Here is a 24277-nt window from a genome sequence, read left to right as displayed (position 1 = left end):
AATGCCTTCCAAACTTTGGTATTTGGATCCTCTGTCATTTGAAATGTGACTGCTGGAAAGACTCAGAAGGAATTCTCTTTAATATTCCTCAAATATTTTTGGAGCAGTTAATTGTGGGAAAACATTTGTTTCCAATCAAAGGAATACAAACTTTCCTGTAGTTGAGCATCGCAGGAATACGGCCAGAGCTTCTGGTTAATCTGAGTGTCTGTTTACAGACATACAGTCTAGAAGAAGTTATCCCTTAAATGTTGTTCATTTTTGCTTAGACTTTGACCTCGCTGCTCCTCTAAGTTTTGCTCCGTCCTTCCTCTGGTTTAAGAGTCATTGCTGATGCCTCAATCAGCAGGAAAAACAACTCAAGTCTGCCGTCAGAGCTCCTCGCAGACCCTTGGTTTGGGGTTTTGACTCGTAAATCTTCCTCCTACATGCCGGACTGTACTTCACACGCTTATCTGAGCGCAATAACCCGCAGATGATCCTCCTGCGCTCCAGATAACACGGCCGGGAACAATCGCCGCACGAACGCGCGCCTTCATATCTGTGGATTTACAAGCTCCAGCTTTTATTGTGTGGTAGAGGTCACGAGCGTGTGTGTGTTCCTCAGCCCCCTTTCTCAACTTCCTGTCCTGTCTGTGGCCGGCCTTATCGCAGTGACCGCGGGTCAGGCGGCGGTCACGGTGACAGAGCTGAGCTGCAATCTGATTGGACCGAGTGGGGAGCGCCGCTCCTCTGCTTCCGACCAGTGGTCAAGTAGCGGTCAGGAAATTGGTCGATTCTGGGGGTGAAGATGGTTCAGCCGGGGATGTACACAAACAACAGATCTGCTGCGTTCATGAAGACGTTTGGCCCGTATGGCCTCCATATTGGCTTTTTGGAGCCGTTTTCATGAACAAATTCACGTTTCCATAGAGACACAAACATTGATGTGAGGTGTTCATAATGTCACTTTTAACCCTTTAACTGTTCGCTCAACCAAATGGTGGGGAACATTTAGAAAACATGTTCTTAAGGTCCCGCTTAGGTCACGGGCCGAGCAGGATAAACATTTATTGAACACTTTATTTTTAAAACTGAAATTGATAGCTAAAAATGCAGAAGCTGATAGCTGACAACACTGAAGCTGATAGATAAAATTGCTGAAATTGATAGCTAAAAACATTGAAATTTATAGCTGAAAACGCTGAAGCTGATATCTGAAAATCCTGAAATTGATAGCTGCAAACAATGAAGATGATAAATAAAATTGCTGAAAGTGATGGCTAAAAACGCTGAAGCTGATAGCTGAAAATCCTGAAATTGATACCTGAAAACACTAAAGCTAATAGCCAGCTAAAATATTAGCTAAATTCCAAATAAGCCCAAAAAATAAAACAAAAAAATGTAGGTTTGCCAAAACGGCTAGCATGTAGCTGAAAAAATAGCTAAACTTTAAAATGTCCTAAAAAAATGGGGAAAAAAAAGCCTTAATTAGCCAAAACAGCTACCGTGCAAATATTAGCCTAACTTCAAAACAGCTTAAAAAAACCTTAATAAGAAAAGCCTAAATTATCCAAAAACAGCTAGCATTTGGCTAAAATATTAGCTAAACTCCAAATTAGAATATATTTATAATATATTTGATCAAAATTATACAAGTTAAGCATACGTGCAAGATAACATTGGGCCGGATATAATTACCCGAAGGGCCGGATCTGGCCCCCGGGCCTTGACTTTGACACATGTGCCCTAGAGAGACATAAAAAAAAATTAAAGAAAAAATAAATGTTCCTAAAAATTGAAATTAAAACAAAAAAATGTAGTTACTGGAAGTTACTAAATCTAGATAACGATCTATGCATTTTTTGGTAAAAAAAAATGTTTTTACTTTATTTATGTATTTATTTTTTATTCAATGTCTCTTTAAGGGCTCTGTACCACAGCAACAAGCAGCAGAAAAAAATAAATTTTTTGGGGGTGATTTTTTTTTGTTTGGTTTTGGTTTGTTTTTTTCGGTAGTTTACAAGGGTATATTGTAAAATCCGTATACAACTTACACTAATCCCTCAAAAAACAACACAACATACATTGAAAAAGTCGATACAAAGAAGCAAAACTTCTGGAACACTCTAAGTCAACACAGGTGTATCTAAAGTGAAGAACGCCTAAATATTGAGAAAGAAGGACTACAGTGGTCCCTTGTTTGTCGGTATGTTCTTAAAATGACCCACAATAGACTAAATCCATAAAGTAGTCATCTTTATATTTTCTCTTAAACCCTTTAATAGCGAAGTTTCAGCTCAAGACATTCTTTGAAATTTCACTACTCTAACAGTTTACACAATTAACGTAATTCTAACAGATGTTGAAGTGGAGAATGCAGCTTTGTGCTGATGTGGAAGATTTTTTATCAACTGATTCACATTGACGGTTGAAAGTTCGTCTTGAGTGTGCCACGCCTTTTACCGTCATATAAGGACTTATGTCACTCTTAGAATTGTAAGAGGATTGAACTTTTAGAGGATAAAAATGTTTGAGGTTGGTCTGAACTCGAACTAAAATTGTCTAAACACGTTTTTTTCTGCGGTTTTCCGCAATATCTCCACCAAGGTCTTCTCCTTCTCGGCTCCATTTTTAGATATCTGCATCCATCCTCGTATGTTCGAGTGCCGGACTGTGACTTTCTCATGACCGTACAGTGACCGCGTGCTGACCGTGTCAGGTCATTGTTTTGTTATCAGCACCTTGGTCTCCCCGATATGCTCCTCTTCTACACCCCTTCCTGTCGGAGTGTGTGTGACTCCGCGGTCATCTCATGGTCAAAGCTTCAAAGGCTCCTCACCTTTTCAACTGTTGCTTGTTGAGCTCCAACCACCCGATAGGAGCTTCTGTGTTCCTGCAAAGTCGTTCTTTTTGAGATTTATCATAATTTCAAACACTTTCAAGAGAAAATAGTCTTTCCTGTGAAGGTTTTTCTCATGAGAAACTATTAAGAAAGTCTTAATAAATTAAAATGGTAACACTTTCAGCTCCATCAGACAATATTTTAGTCAACAAATCTTTAAAATTAAATTTTAAACTGTAAAATTCTACAAATAAAACAAAACAAATGAAAGCAGTAAAAAGTTTGGATATTTTAATAACACAGTTCAACAAAAAGTCATATTTTTTCTACTTTCTGGTGTGTTTATTGTCTTAAAAGTAAAGTAATTCAGGGAATTATATATAGAATATCCCAAAATCTGTCTACAAGCCACAATTTCTTCTCTAAAATTATTGCGTTTAAACTAGCTTGCCAAAATCTACCTAAAGAAAACAAACAAAGCCCGCAAATCAAGACTACTAAAGTCCAACACCGAACTAAAATAACAAAACTTAGCATAAAGACTGCTGAGGACAAAGAGGGGAAAAAAAACAAACCTAAATCTCAAACCCAGCTGCCTCCTGCACTGCCTTGATGTGGGCTTCTCTGTCTTAAATAGCTAGCAGGAGCCAATCAAGGAACTTTGGCCACACCTGCCAGGTGAGCAGACTTGACGTGGTTGTGACAAAGTCCCAAAGAATTGGTGGAAATGTCTCGAAACTACAGTTTGTTTCATCCTGCTTTAGGTAATTCTGAAGAAAATGTAAATTTTTGTTGTATAAATTGAACGAACCTAAGCTGAACTAAACTTCACCTCTCAGAAGTGTTTGGAGCCAAACGGGCTTTTAAAAAAAGAAAAAGCTTGAATTGACCTTCTGAAAAAGTGCCTGAATGTAAATGGAGCCCATAGTGCAGCTAAAAGCTGCTGTTTTTCCAGCCCTGTTTGTTTTGGAGCATTCTGTCTTTATTTGCTTTATCAGCGCACAGCTCCCAGCAGGCCCCTCACCGCCACTGCAGGCTCCACTCCTTTATCGTCTCACTCCTTCTTCCTCCTCCGTAACATCTCTTTACCCTCCGCCTGACCTCCTTCTTCCTCCTGTAATATTTCCCCATCCTTCTTTTTGAGTCTTCCCTCGTTCACCTCCTCCTCTCTCACCCCGTCCCTGCATGTCTGTGGAGCTCGGTCGCCCGCCCGCCCGCTCTCTGCCTGCACAGTGTCTAATTGACAGCTCAGACCCCTGCTTGAACTACCGCCGTCTCATTTGGGTTCTCCCACCCCCAACATCTGAACCTTCTCACGTTTTGGGCAGGTACTCGCACTAATCTGGCAGCCATCTTGGAAACGTCTTTGAGTTATTTTGGGGGGGGTAATGGGACGGGGACGGCAGCTGTTGTTTACCGCAGATTCTGGGACGAGAAAAGCGTCAAAAACCTGATTCAGAAGCACAGAGAGTTTGTTGAGTTTGACACCAAAATCAGCTTGAAATGGTTTGTTTCTCCTCTTTTAGTGTCTGTATTTACATTTAAAACTCAACTTGTCAACTTTTAAAACCATTCTGACCCAAGCAGGTCACTTTATCTCAGATATGACCTTGAGGATGGAACATCTACCATCAATCCACAGCCGGTATCTGAACATCTTCTTCTAAAGCTCATTTATAGAAAAATAAACAAAGAACTTCTGCTAGCCCTGGCTATTGCTACACTGGTTTTGTGAAGGCCAAGGCTAGCGGCTGAGCACTGCTAGCTAAGCTACAAAGCGTATTTTTCTGATGGAGGACATAAATAAGGAAAATCTGAGTATTTCTTTATTCAAATCATTGTGAATCAGGAGCAGACACAAAGATACATTTAGAAAAACACAACTTGTAGACGTCCTGGTTGTGAAGGGCTGTGAGCTAGCAAGAGAGTGTGTAAACAGAGAACTCTCAGCAACAAGGAGCTTGGTTTGGTTTGTGCCAACAGTCCCGCCCACAATTCAAAGGGGAATTTCTAATGAATTACTGCCGCTCTGCAGAAACTATGTCCTAGAAAACACAGGTTTTCTCCTGATTCTCATTCTCCTGGTTTTAACTCGGCTGTTAAACTGCTTAAAAATAGGAAAATGTTTGAAAGTTCAGAAAGATTTCAACAATTTTTGGCCAAAAAAATAAAAAAACAAAAACAGAAACCTTAAGTGTATTTGGGGACTAGAACGTGTGGTTTGCATAATGAGAGCTCTTAAGAGTCCAAATCCATGTTTTGATATAAAAATATCAAACATCCCTGCATTTTTGAGTCTTTTTAAAGGCATTAATTGCCTCAATAAAAAGATAAAAATGCACATCCGATCCAAAAGAAACCCGACTTTAACCGCTGGTTCTAGTTTAAGATCTCAGAAATTACTTGACAAACACATTTATAAAAAGCTCATAAAACAGTTGAGGTTTAAAATTTTGATATATTTTTTGATTTTCCACTGAAGGTCATTTCCTGAGGTGATGGGGGTGGAAGGAATCCATATTTTCCTTCTAAGCAGAATCATTAAAATCTATAGAAATATGTGTCAGTCGTCTGAACGTACAGTAAGTCCAGCTCATGACGTGTCACACCTCCAAGTGGAAGATAAATTCCCCACGCGGGTCGCCTGCATGTCATCCGCACATCTGCTCGTAGCTGCACGCCGGATTAATAAACCCCAGCGCTTCGCTGTGTTGTGGTCACTGGCAGGGGCGTGCTGCGGTGCTGGAAAGCAGGCGGCGGGCAGATACAAGCCTTTGGGTTCCATTGGATTCTTGGCTCTACTGCCAGAATGTAAAATGAGTTCCTTGTTGCGATGAGTCTACCTCCTTCCAGCTGGAGATGCAGCGATATGGCGGGCTGCAGGAGACACGCTTGCGTAGAAATGGAGGGCGTGTCGTTAGCTGGCAAAGAAACGAGACAATCGGATTGAGATGTTTGAGTCCTTTGAGTGTCTGATTGATAACCTCTGAGCGTGACCGCTGACCTCCTGACAGTGAGGTTACGTGTACCAACTATTATCTTGTTCTGAACTGATAGGTGTTAAAAGGCTTTTCCAAGTCTGTATTAAACAAGTGGTTAAAAATTGGTACCTGTGGGGTTTTCGCTCTAGACAGCCAAGCTGTGACTCGTTCTGAATGTTTGTTGTTGTTGTTTTGGGTTGCTGGTTGACCCTTGAGTTCTGGGGCTATCACACAGTTCTTAAAAGTAGATTCCTTGACAGTTCTGCTTTATGCTGAACATATTCTATGGACTGAAGGCTTAAGAGTTCTCAGGAGTTTCTTTCTGGTGAAACGTGGAAGTGTGCAGTTGATGCTCCTGATGACACCCTTTAATTCAGGGGTGTCACACTCAATCGCACATGGAGCTAAAATCCAAAACCCCTTAGATCACAGGATAAACATTTATTGAACATGCTAAGACTACATTTTTAAAACTTTAAAACCATAACTTTTTAATTTAATTCTGAAATAGGTACATAGCATTACCTCAGATAATGCTTGTGTAAATGCTGTAAGCTGAATTTGACCGCTAAAGATGCTAGTGCTAGCTAAAGATTCTGAAATTGATAGCTAAAAAAGTTGATAGGTGAAATTACTGAAGCTGATTGCCAGCTAAAATATTGGCTAAATTCCAAATTAGCCTAAAAAACGGGAAACAAAGAAAAAAATGTAGTTTAGCCAGAACAGCTTGCATGTAGCTGAAAAAACGGCCTGAAAAAATGAAAAAAAGCCAAAATTAGCCAAAACAGCTGGCATGTAAATATTAGCCTAACTCCAAAAAGCCTAAAAAAAATTAGTTGAAACAACTAGCATGTAGCTTAAATATTAGCTAAACTCCAAAATAATAAAAAACAAAAAAAAAGTTAGGTTAGCCAAAGGAGCTAGCATGTAGCTTAAGTATTAGTTAAACTCCAAAACAAAATAAAAAACTAAAAAAAAGCCAAAGTTAGCCAGAAAAAAAAACTAGCATGTAGCTGAAATATTAGCTAAACTCCAAATAGCCTAAAAAATCTGAGTAAATACCAAAATAGTCCAAAAAGCTAGCAGAATGCCAATTTTTAAAACTAAAACTTTTTAACATAATTATGAATAATAAAAAGGTTCAGATAGCATCCATTATTTTACTGTTGTCTATTATTTAATCTATTAAAAATATGAGTTTATCACAGAATAGTTGTTGGATTTGGATTGGGAAGTACAGCTCAGTAAAAACTTGTCTCATCATGTTTGTTCTGTTTGACTCAAACAACCTTTTTTTCGGTTAGAGGTTCCATTTGTTTGGTAGACTCGTTTTGGGTCTTTCATCTCATTCCTTGTTACAAACTCGACAATAGACGGTAAAAAGATGGAGACCACTGGGATGTTCATGTGCTTCTCCTCCAGACTTTGAGTGTAATTGAGTTAGACGGACAGAAAGACGCTTGTCAGCATGGTGTTTTTCTGAGCCGCTGATGACCTCTGACCTCTGAAGTGACCTGAAGATGCAGTGATGAGGTGAAGAGAGGTTGCTGAAGATGGTCGATGACAGACAGCTGTTAACGTCGGCTGTTTTCCTCCATGATGGTTCCAACAACTTTTGCTGCCTCTGGTGACCTTTGACTTTCCACTAAATGGACCAAACCACTTTGCGTCTAGATCCATAGCTAAAGTTGAGCTTGATGGAATATTTTGAATAGCTGTTATTTCACCGAGGACTTTTCCATCGAGAATGGTAAACTTCAGTTTTGCCCTTCATCATTTCTACGTTTAATATTTCTATTTGTGATGTTATTTAAAAGCAAAACTTGTAATTTAGCACATTTTTTTCAAAAGTCTTTATGTTTTGGGGTTCTTTTGAGATACAAACCCAATCGCCCCATAGAAAACCAACATATTTTGACAAAAGCACTACATAAAAATGTTTTCTCAAATACTACGTTCCCACCAGGCTCAGAAACAAGCGATGACAAGTCTACGTAGACACACTTATATGAGCACTTTGGGCTTCCACGTTCAAAAATCTTGCTTTTATGCGAAGATTCACACGTTTTTAAGTCTCTTTTTGGGCTCAACTCATGTTGAAAGTTAAGTTGACCAATCAAGGACTTGGATTTGGAAGTAACGTATTGGGAGTGTCCTTTTCAATTTACAGAAGTGCCAACCGTTTGAAAATTGATCATGAAGGACAAATTAATAACTGTGGTTTGTGCCCGACTGGACCACTTCGACATTTACCACCAAGTCTCTTCCAACTGTGAGTACATACACTAGAATCGGGGAACGACAGTCCACATGCTAAACACGTGTTCAAGAATGCCAGTCTTGATCGTAAGTCATATGCTCTGTGTAGACGTAGCATTAGAGGATGGTCAAACTGAGACATATTACATTGATGCACAACGCCATAACACCATATGCCAGCTCAGTGGCCTTGTGCAAGAATGTCCGTCCATAGACTGAGTTGAAATCCCGGTTGAGTCACACCAAGACTTTAAAAATGGGAACGATTGCCTCCTTGGTTGACATTCAGCATGAAGGGGTTGGATTGGGGGTTAAACCACCAACTGGTTCCTGTGTCTGTAGATCACCACTCCCCCAGGAGATGGATCAAATGCGGACAACAAATGTCACACACCTAATACTACTAATGGGACTTTAATATACTAAATGTTCATCCAAGAAAGTCTATTAAGGGCGATCTTTAATGTATATCACGTGTCCGTAGCATAAGAGTTTTGTCATTTAAATCCCAGAATGTTCGTGTTGGAATTCTCTGGATTCCTGAAACCTGCTTGTCAGCAACAGTAGAAGGAAAACGGTAAATGGTAGATGGAAGCTTGATGTTTGACGGATAGAAAGGAGACTCTGAGATGGACGGGTGCCAAACTGGCTGCTGTTCCTGATAAAAGTTCCATCCACTTTCCCTGCTTTTAGTGACCTCTAACCTCGTCTGCTTGCGGAGGAGACGGAGCGTTTGGAGCCGCAAACACAAAAGAGACTCTCATTTAGTCGTTTTAAACCTCCAGATTTTTCTCTTCCTCGTCGCAGAAATGTTACATAATCACGGCGATGGCGGGTGTTAACATGATGAATCCTGAGTGACCCTGGCTATTAGCAACAGGCAATTCCCAGGCGCTCCCAAACAAATAAATCCTGCCTACAGCCGAAATAACCATCAACAAGGCTGCTAAATGCTGAGGGAGGGGGCTATGGATGGAGAGGGGATAGACCTTGAGAAGGATGGAAAGAGTTGATCGGGAAGGACCAGCGCAGATGGAGAGGAGGTGTGGAAAAAACTCTTTACGGGGGAGGGATGAGCGCAAGGATCGATGGATGGAAACTTAGTGGCTTAAAGGTGAAACGAGAAAAAAAGGAAGAAGAAATGTGACGGAAACACATTTTTTTTGTCTTCGTGGAAGAATAAGAGGAAGCAATAATCTCGGAGCGTGTGTGCGCGTTGTGAGGAGACGGGAGCGATAGCCGGGGGAGGTCACGGCGAGGTGAGAGAGGGGGAGCGAGACGGAGAGGAAAGTTCAGGGAGAGGTGAAGAAAGAGACCTAGCGTTTTCCGCGGGTGTGTGTGCGGGGTGAATCCAGGGTCAGGTGTGTGTGGGGGAGGTTCTGCCACTCGCGTGTGCCTCTTTTTGTTTTTGGGAAGACTCTTCATTTCCACGGGTGTCGTTTGCGTCTCCTCCTCGCCGTCCTCCCTTCTCGTTGGACGATGCCGACCATTGCCCCCGCCCAGCTACTACTCTCTCTTTGATCTCTATTTGTTTTAATTTGCTCTGTTTCACACTTGAATAGTCCTTTTTAAAGTTTGAAAACTTACTACACTTTAGGGTCTTTAGTTTCTGTGATTGTCTGAGTGGTTTTGTACTTATATTTAGCGGTTTCAGATACATTTTTCCATTCTAAAAACTGATTAATACCTTTGTCCCAACTGCTCTCTCAGGTGGATACGGGCTGTCTGCAAGTGAGAAATGGACAAACCTGTATAGGTGGCCCGCACAAAATACCAAAGTTGTAGACCGCTCGGTGAACCCGTAGAGTCAGAGGTAGCAGTAAGCACTTATACAACAACCAAGGTTGAGGAAGGGTGAGCTGATGCAGGCGTATCGTATGGATTTTCACATTTTCAACCACCTCCAAATACTGTGAACTGACTGTTGGCAGGTATTTTGTGTAGGCATCCTACGATCACATATTTCAAAATAGCAACCTAGATGCAAGTTTTTTAGCAAATTTGGGAGTTGGTAGCATTTGTAGCCGGAAATATGCAGTGAAAGTCGCGGACGTTTTAGGAAAAAGTTGAAATTGATGGTGACCAGATGATTTTTCTCTAAAAGTTGACATCGATCAGTGGCTACAAGGGCACATTTCGAGGGTACGCAGTGAAGTCCAGTGGCAGGCAGGAATGATACCATTACAAAATCCGGCACCAGCTGTTACTGGATGATGTGTAAATGTCTCCAGACGGCAGTCGATATCAAGTGCTACTGGTCAAAAGCCCGGGATCCGAAGCATCCTGGATAACTCCACCTGCTCCCGGACCAGTACAGAGAGACTAAGACTCTCCTGGATAAGAACTGAACGCCACAGAAGGTCCTTCCTTAAACTATAACTCCTTGATATAAATCAGGCATACCTCATAAAGCAACAGGACAGTTCTGTAAACCGCTTGTTACACATTGATATTTTGAACTCTGCAAGTTGGAACTTGACTGTACTGTAAATAGCTTTCTTGTTCTATTCGTAATCCGACTGTGTTGAAAACTTGGTTATAGGAACTCTACTGGGATAAATAAAGTATTCTGATATCTAAAAAATGGGGACATTCTGCACATCAGACGGCCTCTTGCCTGCTACCATCTAAAAAAAATCTGGCTTTTAATCTTCCAGATTCTGCCGATCCCACCCCATCAAGTTAGTGACCATAACATAAAGGAATAAAAACTGAAGTTTAGCATCTAGAAAATTGTGACACTAAGATGATAAAAATCAAGTCCAACGACCAGCTTGTTGTGTTTCAAACTGTTGAATTAAACCCTGTCTTCACTGTCAAAATATTAGCTTATTCAAATTAGCCGTCACATTAGTTGGAATTCGCTGGAACACGAGTTTTTCTGGTGACCCCCCGGTGACCTGCTGGAGCCTGGATCAGCATACTTCTCCACTGTGTTTCTAAGGCTCCTCGACTCTGGAAATGTTTTTAAAAGTTGAACAAAATGATAACAGTCAGTAAATTCAATAAAAGCAGGAGGTTTAACTTCTGAAAATGTTTTCATTTCATGTTTTCAGTTTCCTCAGAGGCTGAGGAATAAAAGCACAGAGTTTTCCAGAAAACCCTCCGGTTTAAGACGACTTTCATAAATGAATCCACTTGTCTCAATGGGCTGATCCCGCTCACGTCCCACCTCCTTCACCTTCATCGTCGTCTATCCCCGTCTCGCTCTTATCGCTCTTCCCCTCCGCCTCTCTGCTCTCTCATTTTCTCCTTCTTCCCCACATGTGGTTTTGCTCTGCGCCCCTCCTCTCATCCCCGCTCACATATGGTTTCTCTCTCTGGTCCTGTATGTGTTTGGTGTTACCCAGAGTTCACTGGGGCTCCCTGCGCTCATATATATGTGTGTAGGCTTGCGGGGCTGCCTGTCAGGCATGTTTCTGAGTGTGTTAGGCAGAGTTCAGCGGGGCAGCGGCGGGTTATGCAACAGTTTGAAATGTGGGTCATCGTGCCTGCAACCCCTCCTTCCGTATTCTGCTGAGATTCATCGACCTCGCATGTTAAAACGGCACGAAGCGGGCAATATATCTGCAATACCAAAAATGTCACAACTGGGTCAGCCCGGCAACAGTACGCGTAAATCCACCGCTAAGTTTGTTTGCATAGTCCCGCTTAAGTTCTTAGACGGCTCATAATTACTCAGTTTATGCATTGTTCCTTTAGCTAGCATAATACATAAAGCAGCTAACCCATGACTGAAGGGTTGCTCAAGAGAGGCTCCCTGTTTAGATTTAGTACCCTCTAAATGTTTCAGAAAATTTACAGGCAACAGTTGGATCATAATCAACCAATTCCACAACTTTTCTTTTTTGTTTTGTTTTTTTTCTTTGTTTTTTTGAGGTTGGGGGGTCCACCATATAAATATACAAGATTTACAACCTTTGAGTCTAAAAATAGAAGCCACAACATGTCCTACTTTTACAAAAACAAAACATCTTTGATTGTTTCTTCACTTTCAGTGGACCTAAATTGGGTAACAAGTATTTAACCCCGAATGACCAAAATTTTAGCTCCAGTGTCGATGTTCCTTGAATAACTGTAACTTTTCAACTATTTACACCATTAACATCATTTCAACGGATTCTGAGGCTGAGAAAGACTAGGGCCACATATTCCAAAATGCTACAGCATAGTGACCTAAATGCAAGTATTTGAAGAAAATTTGGCCAAGGACGTTTTGAGAAAAAGTTGAAATTTTAAAGCAATTTTTTTCAATAAGTTGTCATTGTTCAGTGACCGTTCAGGCACATTTTGAGGTTGTGCTATGGCAGTCCAATGTCGGGCAGGGATGACACGATTAGTAAATCAGTCTACACCTGGGTAGCTACAGGGCAGCCACTCTGATTGGACGATGTGTAAATGTCTCCGGACGACAGCCATCTATATCAGTTGCCTGGTAGCCCAGGGGTATTTATGAAGTGGGCCATTCTGCACGGTCTACATTCTTGACCATGCCAATAGTTTTCAGTAATATTTGGTGAGATTCTGCCAATGCCCCCCCCCCATCGTGCGGTGACAGCTGTATTTGTGACTGTATATAAAAAGAGCCATTAGAGAAGGGGTGTCGGACTCGATCACACAAGGGGCCAAAATCCAAAACACACCTTAGGTCGCAGACCAAACAGGGTAAACATTTATTGAACACTCCAAAACTACATTTTTAAAACTTTCAAAACGTAGCTTTTAAACCCGGACTGAACCTTGGATCCAACAAACTGCCCATTTGAGGTATTAAGCAAAGCATGTTCTGACCAGGAAGGAAAATCACCAAGAAGAACAACCTCGTCCTCCAACTCTCCTGTTTAAAAAGTTCCCGCGCCCACAATGCGACTTCTATTTTGAACTTTTGCAGCCATCAGAGTATAAGTTCCCGTTGATGACATCAACCGAACGCGACCCTTACTGGCCTCATAACACTGGCCCTCATCGCCTTCAGATCAAATCAAGAAAAATTCTTTCAATACCAAGACTGTCGATCCCGTCTTTGTGTCTCCCAACCGACTTTTCTGTCTCTCAGACCATAGACTTCAGTCTAGGATTTAAAGTAATTTACTGATCTGTTGTTAAACTCTAAACCACTCAAAGGCTTTTGGATCATCTGGAACAGGTCTATTGTTCCCAGAGTTGGAAAGGAACCAGTCCAAGAAGCCTCTCTGCGCTCCAAACATCTGAACACGCTCTCAAGCTCCGTAATTAAAGTCAAGAATCAAAACATCTGTGATTCCGTCTGCCTTTTATTACGCTTCTAATCAATTTACTGCACTAAGTACATCTCCTTGGAGTGTGGCTCTCATTAAACTTGGATGTAAGGCTCTGTCTAACTCTGTCTTCCTGTCTCTGCAGTTACTGGACCTGTTCACTCAGTGGGATTGGTCGACGTATCTGGTGGACTATGGGAAACCCACTTGCAAATACCTGAGAGTCAACCCACACACCTCACTGGCTCTCCTGGAGAAGTGAGTCCTCACTTTTTCACCACTATCTCCAAACACTTCCTTTGAGCTCTCGCTTCTCTTCACTAGCTGAAAGTCATCCTTGTCCCAACTTCATCTTGTCATTGTAATCCTGCAGAAAAAAACAAGCAACGAATTGTTGCACCTGCACCTCCAACCACTTCTCTGCTTTCAGGAACCTCGCCCATTATTTCATCTGCTTTTGCTTCTGTTTTCTGTCTCCTGTCCTTCCTGTCCGTCGTGTTTTAACAGGTTGCAGAAGCCGTGAGTATTGTTTATATGTGTGCGTTTGATGCAGGCGTGTTCTTAAGCACTACTTTAAGTAGGTGTGTGAACTTTCACCCGCAACGTATTTAATGGTTAACACTCACCGTGAAACGGAAAATAAACTCGTCTCGGTGGGATGTTATTGCGCCAACACCACCCACATCCCCATGTATCTGTGTTCCATCAGTGATGGAGGCTGAGCTGATATGGAAATAATGATGAGAACCACATCCGCAAACACAGCCTGCATGAACAGAAATGTTTTGTTTAGAGCCTTCGAAGTTTCTCACAGATTTGCCCTCAAATGTGAACTCGAACTTCAATTGGAGGAGAGACCTTGCATCCCAAACGTCATAAGTTTCTTATCAATCAAGGCAATGAGGGGTTAGGTGACTCGAGTGTATAATCTGGGAATTGAACTCTTGACCAACAAAATGGCAAGTGGCTGCCCAACCCACTGAACCACAGCTGTTTACAGGCACATTATTTGATTGATTGAGTCATCAGATTTTTCCAAGACAGAATAATCCTATCCATAACGTCAGGTATCCAACAATGAAATATCTGGTCACTGCATACATTTCCCCCAAAAGGCTGATCTATCCCAGCAGTCATCCATTTTGTTTTGTTTTTTTGTTTCCATCTTCACACGTGTAAAAGTATCCATAGAAATGGGTTACGTTTGGATTATTTTGGTCCCAACCCTGATACTTTTCAAGTAGTTCTGGTGCCTAAATTGATCCTTAAAAAACTTGCTAATTTCTTACCATAAACATAAAAGCAACATGACGGGGTAAAGAGGAGCGTTTAAATGTGTCTGAGATGCTTCAACTCTGATTTTAATCACGCAGAACTAAAATCGTCATACATCGCCATGACGACAGTCTTTTTCTGGAGTGTTTTTGTCCATCAATATCCATCAAATTACGGAATTTGAACTTTGGCTGTGAAGAGGTGAAGTACAGAAAATCTTTCCCTTGCTTTGCCTTTGGCTTTTTGACTAAAGCTCCACCCCTCCTCACTGCCCCACCCATTTGAGCCTGCCCACAATCGCTGCATAGGCAAAATGATTGGCTAGAATTGTACAGGTGAACTGGAGTAGGGCCTGGCGCTCCAAACAGCTCCAACCTACTTCCAGTGCCTCATCAGACTGCCGCAACTCAAGTCTCGTGAGCCACAATCCATGAGACTTGAGTCGCAACCAACAAGACTTTAGTCACGACTAACGAGGCTTCAGCCACAACCAATAAGACTAAAGTCATGACCAACAAGACTTGAGCCGCGACCAACAAGAGTTGGCTCACGAGTCTTGAGTTGGCTCACTAGTCTTGAGTCAGCTCACAAGACTCGAGTCCCAACCAACGAGACTTGAGTCATGACTGAGACCTTAGTCGCGACTAACGAGACTTGAGTCGGCTCACGAGACTTAAGTAGCGACTCGAGAGACTTGAGTCACAACCAACAAGACTTGAGTCAGCTCACTAGACTTAAGTAGCGACTCGAGAGACTCGAGTCCCAACCCATGAGACTTGAGTCAGGTGAGCCACTGGAAATGGGTCGAGTCGTTTCCGGTGCTTGCTGTCTCTTCAAAACTGATTTGAATTCAAGTGACTGACATGTCAGAGACGAAGCATAAATCTGTGTTTTTATGCAGCACCAGTTGTATCGTGTACGTTGGTGCCTGTACCAATTGTCACAGATTTTCAATACTTGTCCCTACTTACCCAAAGGAGTGTTACACATTGAAGGGAACCAATTATTCCTCCTATAAAGGAGGAAGAACAACATTTTTGTGTAGTAATAAATCTTTGTGTACAAGCAACATCAAAAGTAACCAAAACGTGAAAGATACATCTAAACATTTAAACAAAAACAAGAAATCCCAAAAGTTCAAATTTCCTAACTAACACTACAAACATCTTATTGGTCCTAATTCTTGAATGAATGTAAACGTCTCTCCTTGTTTCTTTCTCTTAGTCTTTCCACTGAGCATGCTCATAGTTTGTGTGGGATTCTACGTAGTGCATTTTGGTTATCAGCACACACACTTTGACACAGTCCGTGTCTTAACTTTTTTTTTTTTCATTTCCAGGATGAAAGAGACGAGCAGGAAGAACAACGTCTTTGCCCAGTTCAGGAAGACGGACAGAGACAGACAGAAGCTCATCGACACCATCATCAAACAGCTACGCAACCTCATCACGCAGCAGCAGGCCTAAAGGGAGCCTCGTCACCGGACTGCCAAACCCGGTCCTCGAAATCTACGACCCTGCTGGTTCCTCTAGCCCTTCAGGCTTTGACTCGTGGATGTAAAACGGCAAAACTCATTGGATCCAGACTAAAAACAGAGATGTGATTGGGATTTCTGGAAGAGGAGAGCAGTGGAAGATGTCAGCGACCAGCCAGATCGACCACACATGCACCTTAACTTCAGAGGACCCAGTAATGGAAGCATCACTAAAGAACTTGTATCTATGAACTGGTCTTAATAGTTTGGTCTGAATAGTAGCTGTTTGATCGTCTCCACTTAGCTGAACCAATTAATCAAATAACTAATGAAAAAAACAACAAGCAGAACACTCAACATGAAGTGGTTCTAGCTGTCGTATATCTGCAGAGCTTTCAGACTATTCAAGGATCCGTCCAACAAACCGGATCAAAATCTTCTAAGCTTCTCTGTTGTTGATGTTACCTGCTACTGAACCCGTCTTACTTTAAGAGCGTCTCATAGGCTAGAAGTCTTCAGTCATTGACCTCCTTCCATCATCATCCAGTTTAGGTCATCATCACCCATGGAAACTTTATCGTCTTGTTCGTCAACAAATATGGTTGTCCTTAGATACCATTGGGGTTGAGGTTTTTGTCACCTTGAAGGCAAACCAACCAGACGGCTTTCGCGTTCTTCTGACTGAACTGACCGACGACCCAACAAATCGAACGTCTTCCAATCAAACGTCGTCCTAGAAGTAGCACGAAAAACACTGAATAACTGATATGCAACAAATGGAGAATCAATTTTCTTCCAAAAGGGACTGGCTCTTTCACTCGGGGGGGGGGGGGTTGTGAGGTGTAGTTACAGACACATTGTAAATGCTAACTGCTTAAAGCTTTTTGCTTCAAAACTTTCAAAAATGTCGGATCTGAACTCAAGTGTAGCAATCGAGAGAAGACATAAAAATCATTCTAACTCTCTAACTTATGGCCTGCAAATACTGGAATAACTCAGATCTGGCAACTCATAGTTTATAAAAGACGTGTATTTTTGAAAGTCATAGAAAAGGGGGATGTTGTCCCAACATGGCAACCGCTTTTGTCTTTTCAGAAAAACTTGGAAATGTTGCTTTATTAATGAGCGAGGGGCAACAAAAAAGGGAGGATAACGCTCTAACCTGGCAACCTTCATGAAAACTATCGTGCTCTGATTGGTTGCCTGATTGTAAAGGCCACAAACCCCCTTAAAGCACAAATCTTTTCCTTCCACTCTTTTGTTTTTTTTCTTTGTTTCTTGAACTTGGGTGCAATAAAGGTTTTTGGAAAAACGCAGCAAACGATGGCGCTTTCTTAAAGGGATTCAGACCTGCAGTGGGTCACTGACCCCATAAAGTTTTGCTTTTCTACCACATCTGTTTTGGAGGATTTTTTTATGTTTTTTGTGTTACAAAGGGAACGGGATTGTTTGTTGTTGTTGTTTTTGAATGTGCCTTTGCTTTATTTTTTCCTGCCGATGGTGCAGCATCGCTGTTTGGACTCTGGACACACTTTACTGAATGTTTACACCACATTTTTTTCTGCATAAATTTAAAGACAATTCATTAAATTCAATTTTTTCTGATCAAAATATTTTTTCATATTATATTTGTGTTTCTATTTTTTTGGTTGTCGGTCATATTTTTTTTTCTAAATTGTAGATTTATTTTGTCTATTTTGTCGTTTAGTTTTTTCTAAAATATTAAATTTTTTTGTCTTAATCATTTTGTTTGATATTTTCTTGTTGTTTATTATATTTTTACTAAATTGTCAACTTTAATTGTGTTTTTTCTAAATTTGTAATGGATTCTTGTTTTTTATAAATTAGTTTTCCCTTAATTTTCATATGTTTGTATTTTTGTTCATGTTTCATTGTGATCTGTAAGAAACCCATCAGTTGTTGATTTTGTTTGTTCGTTTGAGTCGTGGTGGGGCAGGTTTGTGTCCAGAGTCTCTGCAGACGTTGATGTTTTGGCAGACAGAAGCACTGTTCGCGCTCGTCTATTAAAACCACTAATAAATATGAGAAAACCTAAAGAAATGTGTAATAAAATGGCAACAGAGTGAAGTGTATTGAATGGAAAACGGTCCATTTCTCTGCTGTTGTTTCTAAATGTCAGTTTAATTAAACCGCTTCTCTGCTTTCTGCACAGTGTAAACATGAAAAGGATCCAAAGTGGAGGAAAACGCAGCAGGAAGACCTCATCCTGACCAAGGAGCTGCTGTGTTTACGTTACAGGAAGGAGGTTTGTTTTTGGCGCATCAGTTCATTAACAGCCGCTGATCCACAGCAGCACAAACTGCAGAAGAGAACAAAAATCTGCTTTTCTTCACCTCCGACAAACTTCCTTTTGTTTTTGCTTCCAAACGTTCTGGAAACTCATGATGTTCCTGAAAGTCTCCATCTGCGGCGTCATCCAGAAACCGAGTTCTGGAGTGGCTTTGGAAGATGAAAAATTTGGGAGAAGGTTTGAAGCCTCACAGGAAGTCGAAAATGTTGAGTTCTGCCTCAAGTTGCTTCGTAAATCACTTAAATGTCTGAACTGACCAGGAGCCTTCTGAAAACCTAGTAAGTAGTGTTAGCATCGTTTTTTTTTGCATTACATTTCTTTGTAATACTTTTTAAAATGTACTTAAGACTAAAAATGTGAAACTATTCACTTAAGAGTTAGTTGTACTTTTCCAAATAAGCCTTTTTTTTAATGGAATTAAATAATTTAGTTCACAAACAAAGAGACCTTAAGATATTTTTAGTTTTTCTGAACAAAGAATGGATATTTGTAATTTTGAAAACATATTTAAGCGAGAAAATCTCATTATTTTAGAAATTTTATTAATAAGTGCATTCACGATATCTCTACAACTCGTTTCTAACATGCTACACATTAGCCACGTTAGCATATTCACAGTACATGTAATTTGCGACCTTGTTTGCAATTCATTAGAAAACCAACCGATGGCACTATAACAAACGCTGCCATCACTACGCTAACTCTCAACCTTGATAGTATCACGTCGCAAAAACGCAGTCTGGCACCGCTAAACATTAGCCATGTTAGCGTGTGTACAAATATGCCCAACCCTGTTAGCAACACGTAAAAAACCAGACTGATAAAACAAATGTTACTGTGACTACACTAACTCCCAATCTTGTTAGTATCATGTAAAAAAAAAAAAAAATTGACACCGCTACACTTTAGCCGCATTATTTCCAATAATACCCAAACTTTTATGTAACTCATAAAAACGGACATTTTAATAAAGCGGCGCGTATCTTTCAAAATTGTTTCAGCATCAGTAAGCTCAATCAGAATTCATCTAAATATAGGACAATCTCTCGTTTTTGAAAAAAATGTAAGTCTTTTAAGTGTTCCTTATAGTTCAGAAAATATGGAAAAAGACATAAAAGATGTTGGTGAATGATTAGATTATCTTAATACTTCTTCAGAGATCTTCTTATAAGTTCAAACAACACAACTCAATCACCTCTCCTTCAGATGTTTTAGGAAATTCTTAATAAACACAAAGAAGGAGCCGAAGAACAAAGAAAACTTTGTCTCAAACGTTTATTTCTGAGTCATCGTTAGCGCCTGTGAACCGTCTGAAAGAGTCCGATAACCTGGTGGGTGTCAGACTCGGAGCTCCTTGATGTTACGACCAGTTTTCCAAAGTCGTCCTTCAAAGGGAGTCTTGAAAATGTCCGGCAGAGCTGATGCTTCTGGGTAAATTCCATGGGTGGAGCTGGTGTTTGTACTTGTACGACGTTCATCACAACAAACATTTGTGTCCATGACACACCGAAGAACAATCCTCTCCATTCAGCCCCCACTGTGGGCCAATGAAAGGACGGAGCTTTCCGACACTTCGTGTCCTCACGTATTTACATTCTTCACCTCCGCCAACTCCTCCTCGGAGAAATCGGGGACAAAAGACTCTCACTGGTCTGTGACGGATCACAGGTTGTTTACCCGGAGTTGCGTTCAGGTCACCTAATCTGGGAGTATCTTATCAGACCTGCATGTTCGCCTGAACTCCACATTAGGAAACAAAAATATTGACTGGGTGGGTCTCCTCAGGACCAAAACTGGAGGTGAGGAGGAGTTGTTTGTGTTCTTGTGTTAACGTGCGACACAAGGAGATGGTGGAAAACAGCTTCTTCAGAAACTTCAGCTTCCTGGTGAAAAACGGTTGTTCTTTGGATAAACGACAAGACTCTAAACCTCTAAGATCTAGTCTTTTGTGCGTGTGTGTGTGTGTTCATCACTCACTGCCACAAACACACACAGTAGCCTAATGAAGACAGATGGGACAGCACACACACTTCTCCTGGTGTGCCTGTTACTGATGAGCCCAAGAGGTCGGAGGTTAAAGAAACAGCAGCTGTGTGTGTGTGTCTGTGTGTGTGCGCGTCCTCCTCTCCCTTTGTTGTTGTTAAAAGCAGCATCACAACTTGGAATTCCAACTATTGACACAGCTTTGATACTTTAAAAGTAAAGTTATCAGAAAAGTCATACGATGATTTTTCCCAGCATCCTCCTGTCTCCATTTAGTAGATTTGTTGTTTTGGTTTGTGGGGAAGTCTCTGACTTGATTCTAAAACTGTTTGGATGTGTTGCGAGTGGCTAATTACAGAAGTAGCGTACCATTTATCGTAGCGATAGTCCTTCTCTTGATGGCGTTCTTTCCAATAACCAGCAGATTTGAATGTGTTTTAAGAGTCGGGCTGTCAAGAGGATTGTTTTGAATAAACACTAATACTGTACTTAATCTTTCTTATCCAAAGTGTTGTAGTGTAAATATGTAACAGTTTCCCAAGGATTAATAGAGAATCTGTCTATCTAGAGATAATAAAAATACGTAGTGATAGTGATTTTAAAGCTAATCTCAAGAAGTCAATAATTAATCATTCCATTACATAACTAATTTCTTTGAGTCTTTGGAATTTTGATTTTATTTAAAACATTTGTAATTTTCAGAAGTGGACTCCAGGTAGAATAGTCTTTACATTGGTCAATGGGAATTTACTGGTCTTTACTTAAATGGTGCTTTACCACCTTCTGAGAAAACGCTTCACAGTCACTATCCCACTCACCTGTTCACATACTAATGGCGGCGCCTCTGCTGAACACTAGTACCAGCGTATGACCGCCAGTAGAGCGGTTGTGTCAAAGTGTCTTGGCCAAGGACACTTTGACACAACCGCTCTACTTCTGGATCATAATCTAGTATATGTTGAGTTTGGAGGTTACTGTAGTTCCTAATGTCCTGTGAGGAACTTGTTGGTCTAATGAGCAATTCCTTGTGAAACTAGGACGTCTACAGGGCAGTACTGGTGGTATTATTAGCTAGAAATGTCAGTAGACGTTCTACTGTACCTGGTCTTCATGCTATTATACTGTACAGTCCCTGCTGTTACATGGTCTGTCTTTGCAGTTTTGCACATTTTCTGGCACAATTTTGCATCCATCCTGATAGGCTGTAGATGATCGTCAGTTTCTAGACAGAGTTTCCAAATTATGTCTTACATGTCAGCACCATGGCTACTATTTTAAAATACAAAGTACTTTGATTTAAAGTATATTGGTCTTTTATAATGTATAGGTGTATGCTTGACTTTGGAGACATGTCCTTAACTTTCTGCAGGAAACATTTCCGGTTGGATGAGGGCTTTTGTGCATATTTTAGAATGATCATTGGCAATAAAGTTAAGTAGATGTCTTTGGTGATACTATATATTGATTTAATAGTACCACAACTTCTGTACTGATCTCATTGGGTCCTGAAATGTTCTTCTAGTGTTGTTGCCTTCATTTTGTGTCCATATGTATGTTACCATATTGTGCTTTACAACCAGATAGACCCCAATTACCATCAACATTCTGTCTGCAAGGAGAAGATCTCCAACAATCTCAGGTTTCTGTCTGTACTGTTGTTGTACTCTGGGTTGAGTCATTGAATCTGCTTTTATTAGGCAGAAATATTGTTCTATTACTTCAAGAAAAAATACTTATTGTATAAAAAATTGAATTAATTACTAAAAACAAACTTCAAATTAAGAAAATAATGTTATTTTGTAAGTTTTTGCTCCAAATTATAGCAAAATTATCTTATTACTTTAAAAACAGGCCATAAACCATCAACTTTTTTTGAAGTCCTTAACCTTTAAACTTTAATACTAACCTGTTTGGAATCTTTGTTTCAATCATAAACATACTCTTCCAAACCTGCGTGTTTCTGCTTTAAATCCGTCTATCCTCCAATATTTCCTAGCTTGATGAATAGTTGATGCTATTTTTCTTGCTGTGTTCCAGGGAGCAAACTCAAAAGTGCCAGAAAACATTGATGAAAGTAAGTGGAGATGTCCCTCGAGCCGCAGGGCCGCCGCGTTATTTATCTCCATGTTTCTCACCGGATGCCTGTGGTTTTCTTTCAACTCCAGTTTTTCTGCCTTAATCCTACTATTTTCAACTCTTCTATTTATTTTTTTTAACCAATGTGACTTTTTCTAATCAAGTCGAGCGCAAAGTAAAATTTTTTCATGTATCAACAACTACATGTGTGATCTGCTGCCAGGTTTTTGTCATTTGTGAACACAAATGGAGACAGCGGAGACTTGTGAAGGCTGTTGTGATGATGTGTGTTTGTGTAGATGCACGTCCATCAGAAGGAATACTACAACACCGAGTGTGTTTGTGTTTCCACATTTTGGGTGTTTGCAGCTTCATTCTCCGGGTTTTCAGAGTAAAAGCATAAACCGTCGGGTTTCTCTACCACAGCTTCTGCTTCAGATTTGGTTTGACCAAACGTGTGAGTCTGTTTTCCAGCTGGGAAACTGACTAATTGTCGTTTGTGTTTCTGGGAAGCGACTGGTGTTGGTGAGTGCAGATTAATGTGCCTTCCTGTCCGTTTGCAGCGATTGGTGACTGTGGTGAGTGGAGTGGAAGTGGGAGTTTGTGGCCCTGAGTCACCCTCTGATCTGAGGAGTGTGTGTGACACAACCTGCAGTGGATTGTTTAGCTAAAAGAACATTTTGTTTCTTTTTGCACTGTCGTGTGTTATTTATTTCTCTTGAGGAAACACAGCTTGACGGCTTTCCTTTGTCATGTTCTTGTACATACAGCTTTTTACCTGCAAACACAATCTAGAGATCTAATCATTTACATGAGTACTGAAACATAATATAGAGATAAGATTTGTTTCAAGATGAATCCACATTTCACATCAGTTTTTCAGATTTCTTCATGTGAAATGATCATCTTGAAGCGCCACTTCCTTCCATAAAGTTTCTCTTAGTTAGAAATCTAAGAATCACATAAACTTAGAGTCCTGCTTGTCTTTTCTTATCCTGCTTCTGGTTGTGAAATTCTGGACAAAAGGGGAACTACATGATTTACAAACCACAAACGGAGATGATTCAGGGACGTCTTCGTTCACCGATCGTGTTTGTCAGATACAGACGCTCCTAAACAATAATTCAACCCCATAAACTACCACTTCCCCGCATTGAACCCACCTGACAGGAAGTGTTGTCAAACACACGGCTCTGACTGACGCCTTGGCGGTGTGTCATCACATGTGTTATCAATCGGCCGCTGATCAGAACCAGAAGGGTGTCGGAGCAGCGGAGCGTTTCATGGAGAACACGTAGAACTCATGATGCTGATGGGAAATGTTGGCTTTTGGACGTGTTTGGAATGTCCCAACCTTCTCACCGTTCCCCGCCGCGCAGACTAATAGCTTTATGATGCTCGCATTGTCTTGACGGCACCAAGCGGTGCAGTTGTCAGCGGGGGATTGGACACCTCGAGACTTTTTTATGCTGGTGTGAAATTGTGGCGAGGTTACGACCTGTTTAGTGCTGAACCAGCAAAATACCAACACCCAGTCTCTCACACACTTAGACAGCCTAAAACTGAGATAGAAATAGGGTGTTCTGTACCCGCACTTTTTCGACAGGAAAGCTACTCATATATATGTATATATATATATATATGTGTGTGTGTGTGTGTACATATATTATCCCCGATTAATCTTTTCATATGGAGAAACCCCGTCCCTGTCTAACCTTACATTCACTTATATATATGTGTGTATACGTATGTATATATATACATATATGTGTGTGTGTGTGTGTGTGTATATGTATGTATATATATATATTTGTGTGTGTAAATACTTATGTATGCATATTTATATATATGTGTGTG

General features: G+C 40.7%; 1 protein-coding gene across 1 annotated transcript in view; it reads left to right on the top strand.

Moving 5' to 3' along the window:
* exoc6b (exocyst complex component 6B) overlaps positions 1-16661 on the top strand; it is a gene marked incomplete in the record, with an annotated part of 114387 nt that extends 97726 nt beyond the window's left edge. The window contains 2 exon segments of the mRNA XM_024287366.2: positions 13447-13559; positions 15916-16661. Coding sequence (XP_024143134.1) covers positions 13447-13559; positions 15916-16042 — 240 coding nt within the window.
* Between the last annotated feature and the right edge of the window lie 7616 nt (positions 16662-24277).

Source organism: Oryzias melastigma, linkage group LG18 (assembly GCF_002922805.2).
Source record: "Oryzias melastigma strain HK-1 linkage group LG18, ASM292280v2, whole genome shotgun sequence".
NCBI classification, from domain to species: Eukaryota; Metazoa; Chordata; class Actinopteri; order Beloniformes; family Adrianichthyidae; genus Oryzias; species Oryzias melastigma.
The sequence above is the reverse complement of the archived record's forward strand: the minus strand, read 5'-3'. Positions and strand labels throughout refer to the sequence as shown.